Genomic DNA, 20,168 nt, shown 5'->3' on the forward strand with positions numbered 1-20,168 from the left:
AAGTAACAGTTTCCTAGTATCTGTACTCCCGGGCTCACAGGTCCATCTTGCTTCCACCTGGCCTCCCTGTCCTGGAGGGCCCTGTGGTGGCTAGACACCTAGGCTGCTGTTCCTTAGCGTGTCCTGGGTTGTCCAACAAGACAGCATCTATTTCTGCTTTTTAGCAGGGGGTCTTGGGAGAGAATAGCTTGTGTCAGTGTAAGCCCTCAGATACTAACTCATTCATCAGTTCAAAAAAAGAAAATATATTAAGCACAGGCTGCAAAAGGCCCTGTGCTTCGTGCTGGGGGTATTAGAACAAAGACAGGATCTCTTTCACCCAACTGATTGTTTAGGGGGAGGGGTCAGTGACAAAACTAATTTCAGATAATTTGTTAGAGAGAAAGAACAGGTTGATCACATAGTGACTGGGGGTTAGTACTTTAGATCGGTTGTGAGGGAGGACCTTTGAGCAGATGGCATTTGAGCTGAAACCAGAAGGACAAGAAGAGGCGGTCTGGGGGAAGAGCATCCCAGGCAAAGACCCTGAGTCAGGAAGTCGCTCGAGGGGCAGAGAGACGGGCAGACTAGCTGGAGCACAGCGAGTAAGGAGAAGAGGTAGCCAGGACCCCCTAAAGTACCTGCCAGAAAAAAAACGGACGAGGGCCAGGGTAGGGGCTCGCCCTGGTCTGGACGAATAGCATTTCGGCAGCGTGGGCGGGGCCAGTGCCGGACCCACCCCGGGGGCGGAGCGGTACCTGGGGGCCTGGCCGGGGGTGGGGCTGCGGACGCTCCCCCTTCCCGCGGCTCCAGCCGGCTCAGGCAGCCGCGGCGGCAGCAGGCGAGCGTGGTCCCGCGAGGCCATGAAGGTGAAGAAGGGCGGCGGCGGGGCCGGGACTGGGGCGGAGCCCACCCCAGGGGCTTCGGGCCCGAGCGTGGAGCCCAAGCTGGAGCCGCAGCCGCAGGTGGAATCCGAATCCGGGTCTGAGTCGGAGCAGGAGGCAGGCCCGGGGCCCAGGCCGGGGCCGCTGCAGAGGAAGCAGCCGATCGGGCCGGAGGACGTGCTGGGGCTGCAGCGGATCACCGGCGGTGAGCACCAGCGAGGAAGCGCCGCCTGAGGGCGGGAGGGAGAGCGCGGGAGGGGGCCTTCGAGGCACGCGGAGCCCCGGCCCCCGCCCCTTTTCCCGCCCTCCCCCCCACCTCCCATCCCCCACTCAGGTCCCCCTTGCCTGTGTTCCCTAGTCTTCTGCTTCCAAGCCTTCCATGTTCCCTTTTCTCTTGATCTCCCTGTGCCCCCCTCCTCTCCCTTTTAAAGATTTATTTCCACTCCACTCCTTCCTTTTTGAGGAGTCCATCTCGCTTTCCCACGGTGGAGGTGGGGTAGCAGCTGCAACTGTGACCCCTTCCCATGGAATCTTCAGAGCCCTTTGAGGACTTTCTCTGCAATAATGAGGAGGGGGACTGAGTGCACTCTGTCCTTGGTCCCCACCCTGGAGGCTAAGTCGAGGCTGAGTTCCTTAGGTGGCATTAAGACCCTCGGATCTCCCTGACCTTAATGCCCTCATCCTGGATTCCCCAGGAAATCTGAGGCCATCCCCTTCCCAGGAAAGGACCTGAGCGGAAAGCTTCAGTGAGTTGGCCCTGTCTCTCTCAAGGGAGTGGGTTAATGCCCCCCTTAGCCTGGACTGGGGCCTGCCCTCTCCTGGGAAGGCTAGTCTCTACTGGTTGAGTTTCTGAGTTGGACTGCCTGGGTTGGAGTCCCAGCTTTGCCATGTAGTTGGGTCTGTGACCTTGGGCAAGTAATTTCATTCTCTGAGCACGTTCATCTGTAAAATGGGGATAATGACACCTACCTCAGGGCTACTGTGAAAATAAATTCTCTGATTTTGCATACTGCCTGGCATGCTGTGCTGCTCTGTAAATAGGGCTCTTTTGTCAATAGTGCTGAGGGCCCCACAGGACTGCTCATGGCTGCTGCCCTGAGGCAGACAACTAGGCATTCAGGGCAGGGGTGGGGGGAAGGTCACCACAGGCAGGGAACAGCGCTAAGAAGCTCTGCGGCAGAGGCAGTGGCTGAGCCTCAAAAAACAGGAGGCTTTGGAGACGCAGTGGCCCTGTACCTCGGCCTCATTCATCAGTAACGCTGCCCTGGCTCCCTCTGTGGGAGCAGCTCTTGGGGCCTGTCTTTGGGGTTGGGCGCAGGTGCTGGAGTGGACTTGAGCTCTGGAGCTGCAGGAGTACCAGAGCCCAGGGCTGCCAGACAAAGCTGTGGAGGGGACCATGATGGCAGGTCTAGGCCTGTGCATCTGGGTCCCTGGCGGACCAACTTCTCCCTCCTCTCTGAGCCAGGCAACAGCCATTCTTGGCTGAGCTCGTAGAGAACTGAGCTGCCTTGCCTAAGCAGGCGTTGGTAGAGGGAGGGGGCCTGGACCACTCTGATGTTTGCGCCAACTGGGCTGTGATTGGTAACAGCAGGATTTATTTAGGATTCAGGTTAGCTCTGGGGCAGAACTTATAGGATGTCCGGAGGTCAGGCAGGTAACTTTAGATTATTTGCAACTATGGGGGCTTCCAACCCATGAACCACCATGTGTCTGCTAATTTGGAGGAAATTCATAGCCCTTAGAGGTGGGGCACCTGTGGAGGATGTGTAGAAGAAGGAGTGTCATGGGAGCTCTTTCCTCTGTAGAAGTTGAGAACAGGGTTCCAGGCCCTCCGCCCTGGCACCCTCTGGTCTCTTCTGACCTTAATCACACAGATCTGAGGTTTGCTACTCCTGGATTACTGGGCCCTGAATCCAGCTTAGGAAGCTATTTGTGGCTGAGGGGAAGGGAGCAGTTGTGTTCTGAACCCTCTGCCACTCTGCCCCTTGTCTCGCCTGCCCCTGGGTCCCAGGTCCCTTGCTTTCCTGGCAGAAGAGAGGGAGTGGCTGTGGTGTCCTGAGCCATGGGCATCCCCTAGCCCTTGTTCCTCACTTCCTCTAAAGTCAGAGAGGTTGATAGGTTGAGTTTGCAATAGAAAAGACTGAGGTCAGACTGCAAGAAGTTGTTTACAAACCAGAGGAGAGACTCCAAAAGTTGGAGAATGGGGGAAGAAGAGAGGGCTTTACTGAGAGCTGGGAGTTGGGCAGTGAGGATCCTCCTCCCAATTCTGTTACCTCCTCTCCCTCTGCCCTGTGCCTGTTTTCTACATCTTTGGACTAGTGCTTATTTTCTGTGAAAATAAGGGGTGTAGAGGGTGAGGTAGGGGCTGCTGACTTCCATTCCTCTGCCTTGTCTCTCGCCACCGTGGGCTGTGGTGGACAGGCTAGGGCTCAGGCCCCTCCCTAAGCCCTGTGTAGTCCCTGCTGGGCCCCAAGGTGCCAGGTGGCTACCAGGAGGGCTTCCTGGAAGGAGCTGCCCCAGGCTTGGGGAAGAGAGAGTGATTTTATATTCACTTCCTCTTCCTGCCCCAGGGGAAATGGAGGTGGCCCAGGGGCCTGGAGGGTGATTTCCGGGCCTCTATAGGGAGGATGTGATACTTTGCAGGCTGATAGCACCAGAGCCCCCACTTTCCCTCTCTGCTCCTTCCTATTTGTTGCCAGGGCCTCCCTGATCACTTGCAGTTGCTGCTGCAAGAGCACTGAGGGTTGGACCAGGCCTTGGTATTCCTGAGCTTCCTCAGGCGGGGCTGCCGCTGTTCCTGGTTCCTCTTTTGCGCCTGAGGACTCCCTTTACCCCAATGTACACCGTGTGCACCTGCCACACCCTCTTCCTGGCTTTGCCCGTACTCTTCTCTTTGAGGGGTGGTTCAGAGTCAAGACTGGGTAGATGACCATTGAGAGGGTTCCCTCCATTCACTAAGACTTCCTCCCATTTGGAGATCAACAGGGAATGGGAGCAAAAGTGGCCCTCTCTCCCCCCATATTCTAGGTTCCGGGCTTGAGTCAGCAGAGCTTTGGCTAAGCTGCTTAAGGGAACTGGGCTTGTATAAGCTGCTTATGGGGAGGGGAGGGGCCGAGCGGGAACAGGGAAGGGATTGTTCGCCTGCCCCAGAGTACCCAGGTCAGGGACAGTCCTTTCCTGACACCTAGATATAGCACCAGGGGCAGCTGTGGGATGAGGGTAGGGTATTCTCCAGAGAAGGACTGTGTCTCTCCCAAGGCAGAGCTGTGTCACTCCCTTTGGAACGAAGTTCCCAAAGGCAGGGCTGTATCTCCCATCTCATGTTGGGGCTCCCCATCAGATTGGAGGTCTGTTTGGCTCAAAGTCACTGAGCTAGCCTTGGCAAAGCAAAGGCTGGAATAAGGGCCCTCAACTCCAGGGTGGGAGGGAAAATGTCGGGGAGGTGGCTTTGTCCTCCACCTTTCTCTGCCCTCCCCCTCCCTGACCCCAGAGGCCACTGGGATGGAGCTGTTTATCCCCCATTGGATCCCAGTGGCAGAGCTATGTCTCCCTCACACTGTGGGGGCTCCCCCAGGGCAGGGGCTCAGTTCTTTCTTGCTGGAAGGCAGTGACCTTAGAGGATCAGAGAAAGTGGTAGCTAGTCCAGGGTTCCGCAAAAGCTGGGATGGCAGCAGGGGCTTCTGGGTGGGCCCCTTCCTAGCTCAGCCACCTGTCTCCCCTAGACTACCTGTGCTCCCCTGAGGAGAATATCTACAAGATTGACTTCGTCAGGTTCAAGATTCGGGACATGGATTCAGGCACTGTCCTCTTTGAAATCAAGAAGCCTCCAGCCTCGGGTGAGTGGGCTGGGTGGGCCATTGACAGAGGGAGGTGGGCGAGAGCTGTGAATTGGGCTGCCCAGGGACTCCTCAGGCTGCAGAAGAGCCAGAGCAGAGGTGGGGCTTGGACCCTAGCATTCCCAGGTGTCACCAGGCAGGGGGCCTCTACCTGAGGCTGGGCCGCCTCCTTCCCATCTGTTTCTAGGGTTGGACATCTTGGGAGGACAGTCCTGCCTTCAATGCCTGCGAACTTGCCCTCTGCAGGCCTCCCTGGGAACTGCAGTCCCAGAGGCCCCAGGCCTCTGTGCTTCCTGTGGCCCTGGGAATTTCAGTTGAAATTGGTGACTGGCTGACCATTCATTTGGCCAATGGTCTGAACCCTCCATGTGCATCAAAATCTCCTGGGGAGTGTTTAAAAATTCAGACAGATGGGGACCCTGGGGTGGAAGCCTGGGTGGGCATGGGTCCCAGCCAGAAGCCCACTGAGCCCTGGCTGGGGTGCATTACAGAGCGGTTGCCCATCAACCGGCGGGACCTGGACCCAAATGCTGGGCGTTTTGTCCGCTACCAGTTCACGCCTGCCTTCCTCCGCCTGAGGCAGGTGGGAGCCACGTGAGTCACCGGGCTACTGCTGCGGGCTGAGGGTGAGGGCTGGAGGTGAGGGTGAGGGTGAGGGTGAGATTGAGCCCCTCCTGAGTTCTTACTGAGCTTCTCTTTGGGGCAGTTTGTCTTGAGCTTGGCTGACTGACTTCAAGGCTAAGCTCAGCCCCACCCCCTTCTCTTGCTCAGGGTGGAGTTCACAGTGGGAGACAAGCCCGTCAACAACTTCCGCATGATAGAGAGGCACTACTTTCGAAACCAGCTACTCAAAAGCTTTGACTTCCACTTTGGCTTCTGCATCCCCAGCAGCAAGAACACCTGCGAGCACATCTATGACTTCCCCCCTCTCTCTGAGGAGCTGAGTGCGTGGGCAGGGCCTCATGGGAGGTGGGGGAGGGGATCTCCTACTAGAGACCAAGTTGTGGGGAGGGAGTACCTGTGGGTCTGATCCCCTTTCTTCCCACTCTGGGTCTCTTTTGTGTCTGGCCACCATTCCTGTGTCACTTATAGGGAAACTGAGGCTCAGAGAGACTGGGGGAACTTGTTGAGGTTGTTCAGCTTGTCTGGGTCCCCCAGTCCTGAAGCCCCTGTAGTGGCCCGGCTCAGGCTTCTGACCTTTACCCCAACTGGCTGGGCCTCTCTTGCAGTCAACGAGATGATCCATCACCCTTACGAAACACAGTCTGACAGCTTCTACTTCGTGGATGACCGGCTGGTGATGCACAACAAAGCAGACTATTCCTACAGTGGGACGCCTTGACCCCCCAAACCACCCCTGCCACCGGAGGGTTCTGGGCCCTCAGCCATGACCTCCCCAACACTCACCTCTCAACCCCAGGAGTCTCAATCCCTGCCTGAGGAATGCTCCAGGAGCCCTGGACCCTGAGTCAGTGTCGGGAGGGAGGGTGCCTGATGTCCCCAGACCAAGTCTGTGAAGCCCATGGGACCTGGCACGTGGGGTAGGGTGGTAGGGGGGCTGTTTGTCTCCATGTCCAGGAAGGCCTCCTGTGAGAGGAGCAGCCAGGACTTTAGGCCATCCTAGCTGGGCCTCTTGGGCCCAAGTTTTAGAATAATGTTCCCCATCCAGCTTTGACTAGGTCTGGGCAGGGAGGATCCCATTCCCTGTCCCCTGCCCACCACCGACAGGCTGTTTAGAGTTTTAAATTCACAGATAAAGATCCAAAGTGGGGTCTGGCTGCCAAGCTTCCCAAGGGAGTCTGGGCCCTGGCCCCAGCCTCTACCATCTGGGGCTCAGATGCTGCTTGAGGTGTGGGAGGGACTGGCCCAGATTGCAGCCTGAGGTGGGGCTGGACCAACTGTATATAGTTTTCAATAAACTCTTTCTCCTTTTCTGTTCTCTGGTTCTGGGCCAGCATGTGTGTGTGGGAGGGAGGGGGGCAGGCGATAATGTGACACCTAAGTCCTCCTGTCCGCTAATCCTTTGCACCCTGACTCTGCACTCAGCATCTAGAGTCAGCACTTAGTACATGTTGCAGCTGGAAAACGTTTTTCTTTTGATAAAGAAGGAGACCCAGGTCCTGAGAGGGGAAGCTTTGGCCCAAAGTTGTAGCCAGCTGGCAGAACAGAGGCTGGGACACAGGCTTTCAACTCTAGGGCGGGAGGGAAGGTGTAGAGGAGACGCCCTTGTTCTCTACCTCGCCTTCCCTGACCCCCAGAGGCCACTAGGTTGTGTTTTTAGAGAGAAGTCCTCCTCGGGGAGAGAAGGTGGACAGGACTTTAGCTAAGCCTAGAGCCAACTCCTTGCCCTCAGCTACCTTGGGGAGCCCCCTGGCCTGGCCAGCATGCATATAACACCCCCCCACACACACCTCCAGCCCTACCCCAGACCCAGATGAGGTCTTAAGTCCCTTAGTGGAGGAAATTCAAGAACTGAGATAGGTGGAGAGCTCACACCCTACTGATCCAGGCCCTAATTTGAATGTGCCCGGTGCCCGCCCTCTCTGGACCGAGAAATTAACTTAACCCTCAGGCCTAGAAGTGCTGGATTCAGCTGGGTCCTGCAGAGACCTTGCTGGAGGCCAGGACCTGGGCTGAACTCTGGGAATTCTAGAATGAGTGAGACACAGGGAACAAATACCTGTCCCTGAATAAGGGGCTGGGCATGCAGGGGAGTGAGTCTTCCTGCTTAGAGGGTTCTGGGAGGATTCTTGGAGGAGGCAGCGTTGTAGCAGGATCTTGAGAACTCAGGTCGACTGACGGGAAGAGATGGGGGAGCGAGTGTTTAGGCATGGGGAACAGCATAAAGCAAAAGTTTGGAGGTGAGATTCATCAGATGTATTCAAGAAATTGAATATTTACACTGTGAAAGGAAAACAGATCTGTGGAGCCTTGTAGTTGAGCTGTTGGAGCTTCTGAGGAAGACGGAGGATTAGGCAGGAATGACCTGATCAAATTCTCTCTGGCTGCTGATTGAAGGGTGGATTGGAAAGAGTGAGACTAGTAATAGCCAATGTGTATTGATTGCTAGGCCCGGGGCTGGCTGCTTTACATGTGTTACCTTAGAATGTTCACAATCATTTCTGAGGAAGGCACTATTATGCTCATTTTACAGAAATTGCAGGCCCAGAGAGGTTAACTTGTCCTGCCAACGTTGCACAGCTATTAAGTGGCAGTGTCAGGATTCGAATCTAAGCAGTCTGACTCCAGAGTCCATGCTCTAACATACTAGAAGCAGAGGGACACTGAGGAGAGTGTTGTAGGAATTTGAGTGAGAGGTGAAGGGAAAATGAATTAGGTCAATATCCATGGAAATGGGGAGAAATAGATGAAGTTGAAATTTTTAAGAGGCAAAATCTCCAGGCTTGGTGGCTGATTGGATAAGGGGGTTGGGGACCAGGAGGAATCAAGGCTGAATCCCTGGTTTGTGGCCTGAGTGTTGGGGTGGATAGATGTGCTGTCACCGGGCTTGGGAACCCAAGTTGGATCAGAGTGGGGGCTAGCGGGAGATGATGAGCTCAGGCTGGGACCTGCTGTGGTGTGGTGCATATGTCCTGAAGGAGGTGATCAGGGGGAGACAGGAAATTCAGGCATTGAGACCAGGAGGGGGATGAAGGCTGGAGATGGTGATCCTTGGAGGTCATTGACCACAAAGGTGATTGCTGAAGCTGTGATGGTGGCTGTTATGGGGTCCCCAACTGGCACTACTAGTGTCTAGGGAGCAGGAGGCAGGAATGCCAAATGTCTTCCAGTTAATGGAGCACTCAATGCTGATAGTCCACACCACTCACTTCAGGGTCACTGAATGAGTGTGTAACCCTAGGGAAGGCCAGCAAGTGTTTGAGAGCATGGCAGAGGGAGAGAACTAGTGATGGAGATGGGAGGAGCAGCCAGAGAGGTGGGAGCAGACTATGTTAGAAGCTAAGGGAAGGAAGAATTTCAGCAAGAAGCAAGTGGTCAGGAAGTGTTAGTTGTCAGAAAGGTGAGGAAGGGGCATGGGGTGGGAGCGGGGGGTTGGTTTGCCGATGAGACTGTGTAGGTATACAAATATTTGCAGTTGGAGATGTTGTTTATGGGTTTACAAGTCTACAGAGAAGGCATAGCGAGCAAGAGGGACTTTTAGGCCTACCTAGTTGTCAGGAAGAGCACCTTCTACCACCCTCCTAACAGTCTTCACTGTCCCTGCTAACTTGAATCGGATTGAGATTCTGGATTGGGCCTGCTGCATTTCCACCTTCAGACAGGGAGGGACGTCCCTGTTCTGAGGTCCTCATCCCTGGGGCAGATACTAGGTTGGCACTCACCCAGAGAGGCCTGTGTCCCTTGGACCTGGAGGAGGCCTGGCTGGGAAAAGCCTTGACCCCCTGCCTCCTTGTAAGTTTTCATGCCTCTAGTACCGGTCCTGCTGCTAATGGTACAACTTGCTGCGTTTGGTTCCTAGCACTTTCCCTAGGAACCTAGAGGATCCCTGGGCAGTAGAAGGAGGAGGAAGACAGGATGGGGTGGGGCTAGTCCTGGCTCTGATGATGATGAGCTATTGACCTTGAAGGTCCATCTCGACCTTGCCAGATCTGGACCTCAGATTCTGTCTCTGAAGTCGGCAAGATATTTTTGCTTTGACTCCTCACAGGTGTCATAAAGACCCCACCACTGGGCTGAGCAGGAAAATTCAACTACTACAGGGAGACGCGCTGCGCATGCCCACCTGGGCTGGCCTGCAGGATGCATATTGGGAATGCTTAACCTGTTGGATATTATTGAGATGCTTCCCTTCTAGTTGGCAAAGTGCTGTTGTCTCAAGCCCCCAGTGCCTTCCTCCCTAGCCCGGCCCCTCCCCTAACAGCCAGCCTCTACTTCCCCACCACCTGGCAACTAGGGGCCTTTATGTTTTGTGTGTCATGGACCACTTTGCTATCGTCTGCTGAAGCCTATGGACAATAAGGTTTTTATGTACATAAAATATATTGTAATCCTATAGACGGAGTTATCTATATCTATTCTGCAGTTTCTGTAATGTAATATGAAAACATCTGTGATCTCTAATCTGTGATTTCTCTCCCTAATGACAAAGGCACAGATTCTGCTAAAGCTATTGTGATTTGTTGCTTACATTTCATAATCAAGGGAAATGCTGAATTTGAGGTAGAGATGAATGAAAATGAAGTGTAATTTCTTTATCCAAGTTCGTGGACCTATGAATTCTAACCAGTTTTATAACTCTCAGGTTTAGAGCCCCTGAACAAAAAGGTTAATTTCCCCAAAATAGGGGAGTTCCCGACCCAGGATCCATTCAAACTGTTGCTCACACTAAGATGGTGGCTGAACACTTGGTATGGGATGGCCAGCAGGGGGCAGCATATCAGCAGGAATGTGGGGCTAAGTTGCTTCCACAGTTTTAAATCTAAGGACCAGTCTGGTTACAAACAAACAAACATGAGACCCAGAGTCCTGAGTGCTTGCCACCTATCTTACTTGCATGGGGGCCAGCTTGGTTGTCGTTGTGCTGAATGGGCCCATGGGACAGAAGTCTGACTGAGGACCTCTGGGGATGTCCTCTGCCCACTGCCTAGTCTGAGCCCCCAGAGTCTGAGGGTCTGAGGCAAGGACGTGGACCCTAGTAAAGTTCTGTGAAACACTTGCCCTGTCCTTGGGGGCTTGGGCATCAAGACACAGGCCTGGGGTTGGTCAGAGCTGGGGGGCAACATCACCTGGGGGCTTGACTGCCTTCGCTTCCTTCCTGTACAGCCAGGGCTGGGCTGGGGCAGGTGGGTCTTTCTCTTGGGTGCTCTGGCTGGCCATGCCTTCCCCTACTGCCGACTCCACCCTATCCTTCTAGCCCTGGATCCAGCCTTAGAGCTCTGGGAGGAAGGGTTCTGATGTAGGCTGGGTTCAGTTATGGGATCTTCAGCAGAGCTGTCCTTTGGGGCAGATAGATGTGTTAGCCAGCCCCTAGGTCTGGCCACTGGAGGAACTTTCTAAGCAGAGGCCCCACCTGTGGCTCTTCCAAGACTTGAGGTTCATGTGTGTGATTTTGGCTCCTACATCTGCCTGTCCCTGTTTAGGCAGAGTGTTGGGCTGCCTCTCAGGCTGTCCTTTGGTGACAGCAGCCTGCCTGGAGGTGGTACCTGGGAGGTGAGTCTGAAGTGGGACCAAGTGGGCCCCTGACCCTCCAGAAACCACCCTCCAGGGCCAGCAGTGCACACAGCATCAGGTTATGCTCCATTCACGTCACCTGTGGAACCCAGAGCCTCAGCCAGGGAAAGATGGGGGGCAAGAAGGCGCAGCTTAGACAGGAAGTGACTCCTTTTGTGTGAGGAGATGAGGGGTCAAGGAGGGAAAGGGTGGATCTCAGAAGGAAGGAGTGTGTAGGGAGAGCATCCTCTCCCTTCTCTGGGTAGGACAGCTGCTTCCTCACATTCCTGTGGAAGTTCTGGGAAGAGGCCCCACCCACCTGCCCTCTCATCCTCCCTGGGCTGGTCAGGAAGTCCTAAATGCCTCACTCTTTGGATATAGAAACCTTACAGTTCTAGGTGAGGTGAAATTACAGGCCCAAGGCATCTATAGTCAGTGTGGCTTGACCTTTCTGCCCAGGGAAGGGAGGTCCAGAAAGGAAGTCTTGGTAGCACTTGTTTTATTGTTCTAGGACAGGTGACAGTGACAGGCCATTGAGGGATCTGCTTGTGCCTCATCTGAGCCTGGGCCAACCTCTGGGGGCTCTTGTCACCCCCAGACCCAGGGTAGGCTGAGGCTCCCACTTGGTGGGAGTTGGGCTCTCAGGTAGGGCATGGTGGGCAACTGAGCCACACCCACTAGCTCTGGGGGCATCCTGGCTCTGCCAAGCAGTCGAAGAAAGGGGGCCTGGGTGCTCCCCCACCAGCCTGTGCCAGGCTTCTCTTCCCTGAATGCCCAGGCTGCCTGAGACAGAAGTAATTAGTAAGCTGGGACCTAAACTACATGAAATTCTTATAGGGAAGGAGTGAGACGGTAGTGACCCAGAGGGGCCCTTCCTGTACCCAGGGCTGGAAAAGGACACTTTCAAGTTTCCGAGGGCAAGGCTTTTCCAAACACTTTGTGTCGGACTTGGGCTCAGTTTGGTCCTGGGGTGGATGTTGCCCCTCCTGTGTGTCACCCTGGGGGAGGCCAGATAGAATGTATGTTTGAGGATGGGTAGAGCCTGGCAGAGCAGGTGCCGCTAACTAGCAGCCCCCTGGGGGGCCCACAGACAACTTAGGGGAGAGGCTCCATATCTCCTTCTCCTGGATGGGCTGCTGGGAGGAAGATGGGAGAATAAATACAGGGGACTTCTGGGAAAGATCATGCCGTGGAGGGGGCCAGGCCTGCAGAGAACATGGACATCAGAATAGGGTTCCAGGGTGACCCTGGACCTGGTATGGGGGCCCTGAGCTTTCGGTAACCAAAGCCCTCAGCTCTCAGCTGCCCCAGAAATGAAATCCAGCTCTTAGTGATGTAGTTCTGATTCCTCGGGATATAAGGTATGTGGATGGGTGTCTGCCTGAATAACTGTGTGTGTGTGTGTGTGTGCGTGCACGTGTTCATGAGGGCTTAAGTGTGGATAAGTGTGAGCAAAGGAGAGTGTGTTTTCTTCTTGCTCAGACACTTGCTCTTTTCGGTGGCTCTCAGTGAGGAGCTGGCCTGCAAGATGGCAGGAATGTGTGAGGGGCAGCATCCTTGGCGGTGTCCTCTACCCCTCCAGGTGCCAGCTGACAAGTTGGCTTAGTGGCATAGGGGACAGGGATTGTTTTCCTTCTTTGACCTTTAAGGTGAGCCCGACGTGGGCGACCAGCTGGGACTTCCAGGCCAGGCAAAGGCCGGACTGCTGCAGGCATAGCTCATGCTAGGGCCACAGGCTTGGAGCTGGGGCTGAGGTACACGGAGGGGCCAGCAGAGGCTGTGGGGGGCGTGGGCTCCAGCTCCATGAAGGCCGAGTAGAGGGTGGTGAGGTGCAGGTCACCCAGTGCTCCGGAGCCCCCGCTGCCTGGTGGTGCCATATCGCCTGCCCCACTGCCTGTCTCTGTCAGACAGGATCCAGGGGGGAAGCAGAGGGCTGGTGGTGGGGGTGGAGGCATTGAAGATGACGTTGGGGATGAGGTCACCAGTACCAAGGGGTCGAGGGCCAGGCTGTCATCCTTCAGCTGTTCCCACAGGTTTCCTAGGTGGTGGGGAGAACAGGCATCACTGGAAGGGAGAAAAGGAACCATGGCTGCCCCCCACCCCATGGCTCCAGCTGCTCATGAGAGCAGCACTGGGGTAACATTGATGGGGTCAGACCCTTGGCACGAGCTGTGATCCCAGGCAGTTGCCGAACCTCTCTAATTCCTCCTCCCGTGTAGGATGGTCTGAAAGCTATAACCCAGATGATCTCTGTGGCTGGTTTTTCAGGAGATGGAGAGAGTCAAGGATTTGAGAGCGCCTATTGGAAGGGTTGATGCAGATGCTGTGCACCCTGGGGTTAGCCTGGGGAGGGAGCCCCAGGAGCTCTTCACTTGGCTCCTGCCCAGGCTCCCCAGGAGGGTGGGTCTGCAGCCCAGACCAAGGATCTTCCCAAAATGCACTGCTGGACCCAATGAGGTGGGCGGGCTCAGTTCCATGGGATTTCTCTACTGCAGGGCCCAAGGGACAGGAGCAGAGCCAGAATACACTGACCCCAGGGAGCAAATAGGGCTGCCACCTGATCCCCTCTTTGTGTTGTATGTCCTGCATCACGGCAGGCCAGAGCCTGGCACTCCTGGCTCTTGTATCAGGCTGCAGGGTCTGGACAAAGGGAGCAGACTAAACCCTGGACTGAACTTGGCTGCCTGGGTTTCAATCCTAACTCCTTCTTTCTAGCTAAGTGCCCTAGAATAAGTTACTTAACCCCTGTGCTTCTGTGAAATGGGTTTAATAATCCCTCCTGTCCTATAGGCCCATATGAGAGAGTACATGTAAAGCGACTCACAGGATGCCTGATAGTTAGTAGGGGCTCAAGTATGTGTTTACCATGCCCATATGTCTATAGCTTCCTCTGAGGCTGTTGAGCCTGCTCCCCACTTCTGGATGGGAGTGAGGAGCTAGCTGCATGTTTCCAGCAATAGCTTCCCAAGACCTGGGCTATCTCCCCATCAGACTGGGAGTTCTCTGAGAGTCGGCTGCCTCCGCCGGCTTGTGGATGTCTCCTACCCTGGTTCATACAGAGGGTCTGAGGCCTGGGTCTGCACCTTCCTCCAAACCTCCTGTGGCCGGTACCAGGGCCTGGGGTGCACTGGAATTTAAATGGGAATGGGTGGGCTTGGCATCTCTCATGCAGAGATGGAGCAGGCCAGATGGAATGGAACAGATGGAACCTGTCCCCAGACTCCTATCCCTAAATCTCTCCAGGACCTGCCTAGTTCTGAGACCTTACATTCTTCAAGGGAGAAGCTTTCTCTCCCTTTGCATTAAAAGATGGACTCTGAGAAAATCCAGCCACTTCTGGGAATGTTCAGACTATCAGTCACTCACAACCAAGTAAGTATGGAATGGAACAGTGGGCCCTTTCCAGCCTACCTAGAGTTCAGAGTGGTTTGATGATAGGGTCAGATGGAACATGTTCAGGGGTACCAGAAGGAGGGAGATGGGGGCAAGGACATTTCTCTTTGCCTCTTGACAACCCCTGCCAGCTTGGGCCTTCTCTGCTTTAGTTAACCAGAAACTTGGCAGCTAGCAGGCTGTAGCCTGGAGACTTGGAGGGGATGGGCCACGCTGCCAGATATACCTCTCCAGTCCTGTCCCACCTCCCCTTTCCCAAGCTCAGCTTACCCTGGAAGTCAAAGTCGGTGAGAGAGGGGTTGATGGCATCCAAGTCAGTCCCAAGGTCTCCATCTGGCAGCAGGGTGTCAGGCATGGTCCTGGCTGGGGAAGGCTCAGCCAGCAGCTTGGCACTGTGGCTGGGTGGGGTGTGGGCTGGCAGAGGCGAGTCCTGGGGGGCATCTGGCTGGGCCCGCAGCTCAAGGTGTCCCTCTGGTTGCGGGAACAATGGCTGCGGAGGTCCGGGAGGGGCCAGGCCCGGTGAGAGGTGCGAATATGTCTGCCCATAGCAGGAGGGCGCATGCCCCCCAAGTAGGTCCTGCAGGGGGTTCTTGCCAGGAATGGGGCCTGGAGCTGGGTGGATTGAGTGCAGCGGCTGGGAGAGCCCAACTGGAGGTCCCAGGGGCCGGATGGGGCCAGAGCCTGCCAGCCCAGGGGGTGGGCAGCCCAGCAGTGAGGAGCTCAGCTTCTCCCTCTTGTCTCCAATGAGGCTGTCCAGCTCTTCTGAAAAGGCCCAAGAGAGAAGGACACCATGAAACCTCCCTTTCCCATAACCCCCCCCAAGCCTTGAAATCTTACTCATCAACTCTCCTTGCTCAGCTTTTCTCTCTCGTTTGGCTCGTGGGTACCCCGGGCTCCACCCCCCTTGCATGGCCCATCAGCCTCACCTGGCTTGGCCATGCTTTTGCGCACAGCAATGGGGTCTTTCCTCTTCCACTTCTGTAGCTCCTCCTGCATCTTGTCGATCTTGGCTGGATTGAGGGCCCACAGACAGCCCTTGCGAGAGGAACTTCCTGATTTGTTCTCCACCTTCTCGAAGCACTTGTTGAGAGAGAGGTTGTGGCGGACAGAATTCTTCCAGCCGTCGGGTGCTGTCTGCCGGAGCAGAGCAAGAGGAGAACTCAGGCTGGGGTCAGGCAGCCAGACCCGGCTCTGTGTCTGGGCTCCAGAAAACTCCTTTGCCCTCTGGGCACAGAACTGCCCCCACTCTGGGGCTTGTTGTCATCCTCAGCCCCCAGTCCACGCTCGGCACTCTTCAGTAGTGGGGAAGGGCTGGGCAGGAACTGTGACTACAGATATTTTCACCTAGAATCTGCCTTTATCCTACCACCATCCCTTGCAGCCCCTCCAGAGGATTGTCAAGAGGAGTCATAAAAGGAGGCCTGGTAGGTGCTAGAGGCCTCCGGCCTATCCCCCATCTGCAGTTGGACCACTCCCCACTGGGTCTTCAGGTCTGTACTTGGACCCCTCTGTGGAAAGGGAGCTCGCTACTCTGAGGTCTCTGGTGCCAGCTTTGGAGAGGGAATTAGGGGAAACAATGGAATGCTCTTCTCCTGAGTCTGCCTCATCCCTACTGGGGCAAACCCAGGAGAAAAGAAAGACGGGTGAGGTTGGTGAGTGTTTGGGTGTGTGCTCATGTTGCACATATGTTTATGTGTATATCTGGTTTTTGCTGGGAGAGAGAGAGAAGCTATGTGCATGAGCATGCACATGTCGGTAAGTGTGGCTCCCTGGTGTGAGCTTGTCTCTTGGGTTTGGGTCTGTGAATCCCTCTGCGTATGAGGGTGTGTGCGTCCCTGAGGACAAGTGTGTGTGAGAAAGTTTCTCTGGGTGTGTATGTGGGTATCCATGATTGTATGCATGTGTGGGTGTGAGTGTTCACATGAGTATACCCGGGGGCAGTGCACTGGTAGGGAGGCCAGCCCTCAGGCAGGGGGTGCTCGTGCCAACAGAATAAACACCCATTAGGAGGCCCGGTCATGCCACCAGTACAGTAATTGTGCCCAGGGAGGGTTGTAAAAACCATTAGGCTGACTCAGTTGGGTGAGAGGCAGTGGCTGGGGAGCCAGTGGGCACCCCCGTCCCCCTACCTTCAGCTCGGTTCCAGGCTCCGTGACAGTCCTGGGCCCGGCAGGGGCTGACTGCGGGCACCTGCTCTGGCTGGTGGGGCCCCTTCACCCTCACCCCTTGGCCCCTCTCCCTTTCAGCTCACAGTTTCTGCTTAATGAGGGGCGGCCACTCCCTCCTCCCCAGCTCACTTGCCCCAGGGAGCAGCCAGGCTGAATCACCCCCTGATGCCAGCGTCACTGCAAGTTGCTGGCAGGAGCTGCTGGAGCCTTTCTCAGGAGCAGCCGGCCTGGGGCAGGGAGCTGGTTGATATGACCCCCAAAGCTCCCAGGGTCACAAGGGAGGATCCTTGAGCCACCAGACCAGGCAGCTGGGGATTCACCTTCAACTCGCATGACAGTCCCTACTAGGAGTCAAGGCTATGTCACCGGATGGGCAGAGTTAATGGGCACTGGGACCTTTTATGGCCCCATAAAACTGTGACTTTGGGATGCCAGGGCAGCCCCCACCCCAGCCACTTCCTGTTTGGAAGAGTGATGGTCAGCACCAGCAATTATGTCCAGTGGCTGGACACTTCCCCAGTCCCACATCCCTGACTCATGGGGCTACAGGACGCCCACCTCAGCTGCCTCAGGCATGAGTGTTGCCCACCTCAGGATCCATTCTGTCCTTGCCCAGAAAAACGACCTTCAGGTGGGGAGTGAGAGATAGAGGGGGCAGGGAATCTTTGAACTAATTCCTTAGGTGGGTCAGAGGGGAACTGCCAGAGTTGGAAGGAATCTATGTGCCAACTGGTCCAACCTGACCATCTTACAGATTGGGAAGCTGAGGTCCAGAGCAGAAAGAGCCTGGCCTTAGATCACACAGGAAGGCAGTGACAGAGCACAGACTCCAACTCTGTCCCTTAGTTAAGGGCCCTGCCCAAGTCACCCCATAGGGCTGGTGTCACCATCTGGGGCCTGTCCCACCCTCACAGATGCTTTCTCTCTGAAGTCAAATGTAAACTTGGAGTGAGGGAGTGATGCAACTGGCTAAGAACAACAACCAAAAAAAAAAGCTGTTAGACCTCTTCACTCCTCAGCCCCATAAAACAGGGATTACACAGCTCCCAGGAAAAATAATTAAGCCAGGAAGATGAGATGCAGGGAGGAACTGGGGGCTGGGCGGGGAGCTGGCAAGGAGGAAGGGCCGAGAGGAGCATGGCAGAGCCCTCACTAACCTCTCTCTGGCCTGGTCCCTTGAAGTGCCTAGAGGACCCTCCCAAAGCTTTAGGGGTTAGGGAGAGTTTGGTCCCCTGACCTGCTGGGATATAGGGGCAGCCTGGATACTGGCTTTGATGCCTCTTGAATCCCAGAGACAACTCTCCTGCCTCCTCTCCCTTCCAGAACCTTTGGTGGTGGATGACCATACTTTTCCATTCCTGGCTGGACCACTCTGGCCATCTTGCCCACTCCTCATCTGATGGCAGCTCAGCAAGTACAAACTTGTGTGGATATCAGCCTCACATTATCCCCAGGCAGGTCATAAGGAAGATAGTGGAGCCAGGAATCACCCACTGGCAGGGGCAGCTGAGTCCTGGATTACTTGGGTCTCAGCTCTGGCTCTCTGTCTGAGTAGCAGACGAGATTGCATCCACCCAGAGCAGGCCTTGGAAAGGGCACTCCTCACACACAAACTCTGATCTCCCTGCACCCACCCCAGGAGGAAGGGTCTGTGCTGGAGGGTCTGGGAGGCAGGCAGAGAAGGGAAGTGGGTGGTGTATAAAGCCAAACAGCTCGAGTCAGAAACTGTTCCCACTTGCTGTATGACCTAGAGCAGAAGGATCCCCCTCTCTGATGTGTTTGCCCATCTAGAAAGAAGGGCATCTGTCCTGCCTCTAGGGAGGGAGTCCGGTAGAACCCGCAGAAGCCCCTTCTGTGGATGACAGGAACTAGATCCTGTACAGGGGAAGGTCAGGTGAGCCAGCCAGTTCCCCGGGACACTCAAAGACCGTGAAGCCCACACCCACTTTCTGGGAGAACTGCCGGTGAGCCCGCCACCCACAGAGGCAGATCCTAGGATCTCCCTGGAAGGCAGTGGGCTCTGCGGCTCCAGCATCCCATGTCACCTGGGCCGGCCAGCTCCTACCCAAATGCCTCCAGCCCTATAGCATCCTGGGGCAAGGGGTGGGGACAGTCTCTCATTTCTTCCCAAGCTCTCTCTCCCTACTCGGGGTAGGTAGATGTTCCCCGAAACCTAACAAGACTGACATGTCCACCTTCCCCGAGCATAAGGTCTGACTCCAACCTGCTGTGTGACCTTGAGCTCTCTGTTCCCCACATGGAACTCTGTCCTTCAGTGGAGACAAAGGGAAGAGTGTTGGGGGAAACCCTCTCCTGGCTCTTGTTCTAAGTCTTCTGCCACCACTCAGCTGAATCCTCTGACTCCAGAGAGGCCTGGCTTGCCCAGGACTTGGGGGTAGCAGGGTGGGGGTGAATCTTGGGCTCACCTTGAAGTAGGGAAAGTGCTCCGTCATAAAATTGTAGATCTCGCTGACAGGAAGGCTCCCAGTTTTACTGTTCTTAAGGGCCATGAAGATGAGGATGCTGAAGGCAGAGAAAGCCCCTGAGAGTCTGAATTTCTGACAAAGCCCAGAGTGTCCCCCCACTACCTGCCCTGCCCTGGCTAGAGTTGTCCAGGAGGAATAAGCTGCTGCAGAATTAATGGGTGAGAGGCTCTATGAGGTTGAAAGGAGAAGGGATGAGAAAGCATCCACTGAAGCTAGGAATTACAGATATACAAGGAGGGTCTTATGGAATCTGAGAGACATGGGTTGCAATCCTGGCTTAGCTACTCACTAGCTGTGTGACCTTGGGTGAGTACCTTAACCTCTCTGAGCCTCAGTTTCCTCAGCTTTGAAGTGAAGAAAATAATAGGTACCTCACAGTTGTGAGGATTAAGGATGATGCCTGGCACATTAAATGGAAGCTGTCATTAATAGTCAGCCCTCAGCCAATTGCATGAATATTGGATGGTAAGGGAGGCAACCAAGATTTCTTGAGTCCTGCAATGTACTAGGCATATTCTCTCACTTAATCCTTCCAAAGGCCTGAATATTGCTGTTCTTTTTTTCTTTTTACAGATGAATAAACAGAGGCTCAGAGAGATTAAGTAACTTGCCTGAGGTTTCGCAGCTAGTAAATTCCAGAGCCTGGACTTGAACAATCTGCTGGACTCTAAGGATTGCGTGTGTCCCTTCTGCACATCATCCTGCCTCCCACAAACCACTTCTCTGTGTTCTTGGCTGATGTTTAAGCTTCTTTTCTTCCCCTTGAGCTCACACAGGCCCACATGGGGCCTGGCACACAGGAGGTCGAGTGTCACTGTTGGTTGAATGAATTAAAGTTCAGATGGAAGGCCTCCTGGGTGGGCTGGGTGCTGCTGGCCTGGCACTTACAACCCTGGCCCCAGAGAAGTCGCACCGGATCTGGCAGATCCTGGATAACTAAGCTGCATCCGCAGCCCTTATCCCTCACTTATCTCCACTAGAGCTTTGGGGTGGGGCTTCTCTCTGCATCTGAGGAGGGAGGGGAAAGGGGGCGAGCACCCCACTTAAATTCTCAGTCCCGGGCCCTGGGCCCCAGGAGCATAGAACTCAGCGGGCTCACCCCAGGGCGCCAGATCTGCAGAGTCAAGCCACAGAAATGGCTCTGCAGGTTTAGACAAGAGGTCAGAGGTGACCTAGTCTATCCCCCTGCCCCCAAGCAGGAATTCCCTCTCCAGTGGGGTCTTCTCTGGAAGCCCACTGGGTATGACCTCT

The 20,168-nt window shown here is 55.2% G+C and overlaps 2 protein-coding genes across 5 annotated transcripts in view; one reads left to right on the forward strand and one right to left on the reverse strand.

Moving 5' to 3' along the window:
• The first annotated feature begins 215 nt into the window (after window positions 1-215).
• Window positions 216-19,854, forward strand: UNC119 (unc-119 lipid binding chaperone). 2 transcript variants are annotated; one of them, XM_070482710.1, is made up of 5 exons: window positions 216-1,068; window positions 4,586-4,699; window positions 5,191-5,293; window positions 5,471-5,643; window positions 19,491-19,854. In XM_070482710.1, the coding sequence occupies exons 1-5, from the start codon at window positions 843-845 to the stop codon at window positions 19,496-19,498; spliced, it is 624 nt and encodes a 207-aa protein (XP_070338811.1). In that variant the 5' UTR covers window positions 216-842; the 3' UTR covers window positions 19,499-19,854. The 2 variants fall into 2 exon arrangements, with proteins under 2 accessions (XP_070338811.1, XP_014717589.3); XM_014862103.3 differs by lacking the exon at window positions 19,491-19,854 and adding an exon at window positions 5,929-6,633.
• FOXN1 (forkhead box N1) overlaps window positions 11,351-20,168 on the reverse strand; it is a 28,110-nt gene continuing 19,292 nt past the window's right edge. For 2 of the 3 annotated variants that reach the window (XM_014862100.3, XM_070482705.1), the window contains exons 6-9: window positions 18,858-18,954; window positions 15,190-15,397; window positions 14,534-15,025; window positions 11,360-12,908 (exon numbers count right to left, since the gene is read on the reverse strand). In XM_014862100.3, the coding sequence (XP_014717586.1) occupies window positions 12,589-12,908; window positions 14,534-15,025; window positions 15,190-15,397; window positions 18,858-18,954 (1,117 nt within the window). In that variant the 3' untranslated portion in view covers window positions 11,360-12,588. Of the gene's footprint in view, window positions 12,909-14,533; window positions 15,026-15,189; window positions 15,398-18,857; window positions 18,955-20,168 lie in introns of all 3 variants that reach the window. The other variant, XM_014862101.3, reaches the window with a different exon arrangement.

Source organism: Equus asinus, chromosome 13 (assembly GCF_041296235.1).
Source record: "Equus asinus isolate D_3611 breed Donkey chromosome 13, EquAss-T2T_v2, whole genome shotgun sequence".
Taxonomy (NCBI): Eukaryota; Metazoa; Chordata; class Mammalia; order Perissodactyla; family Equidae; genus Equus; species Equus asinus.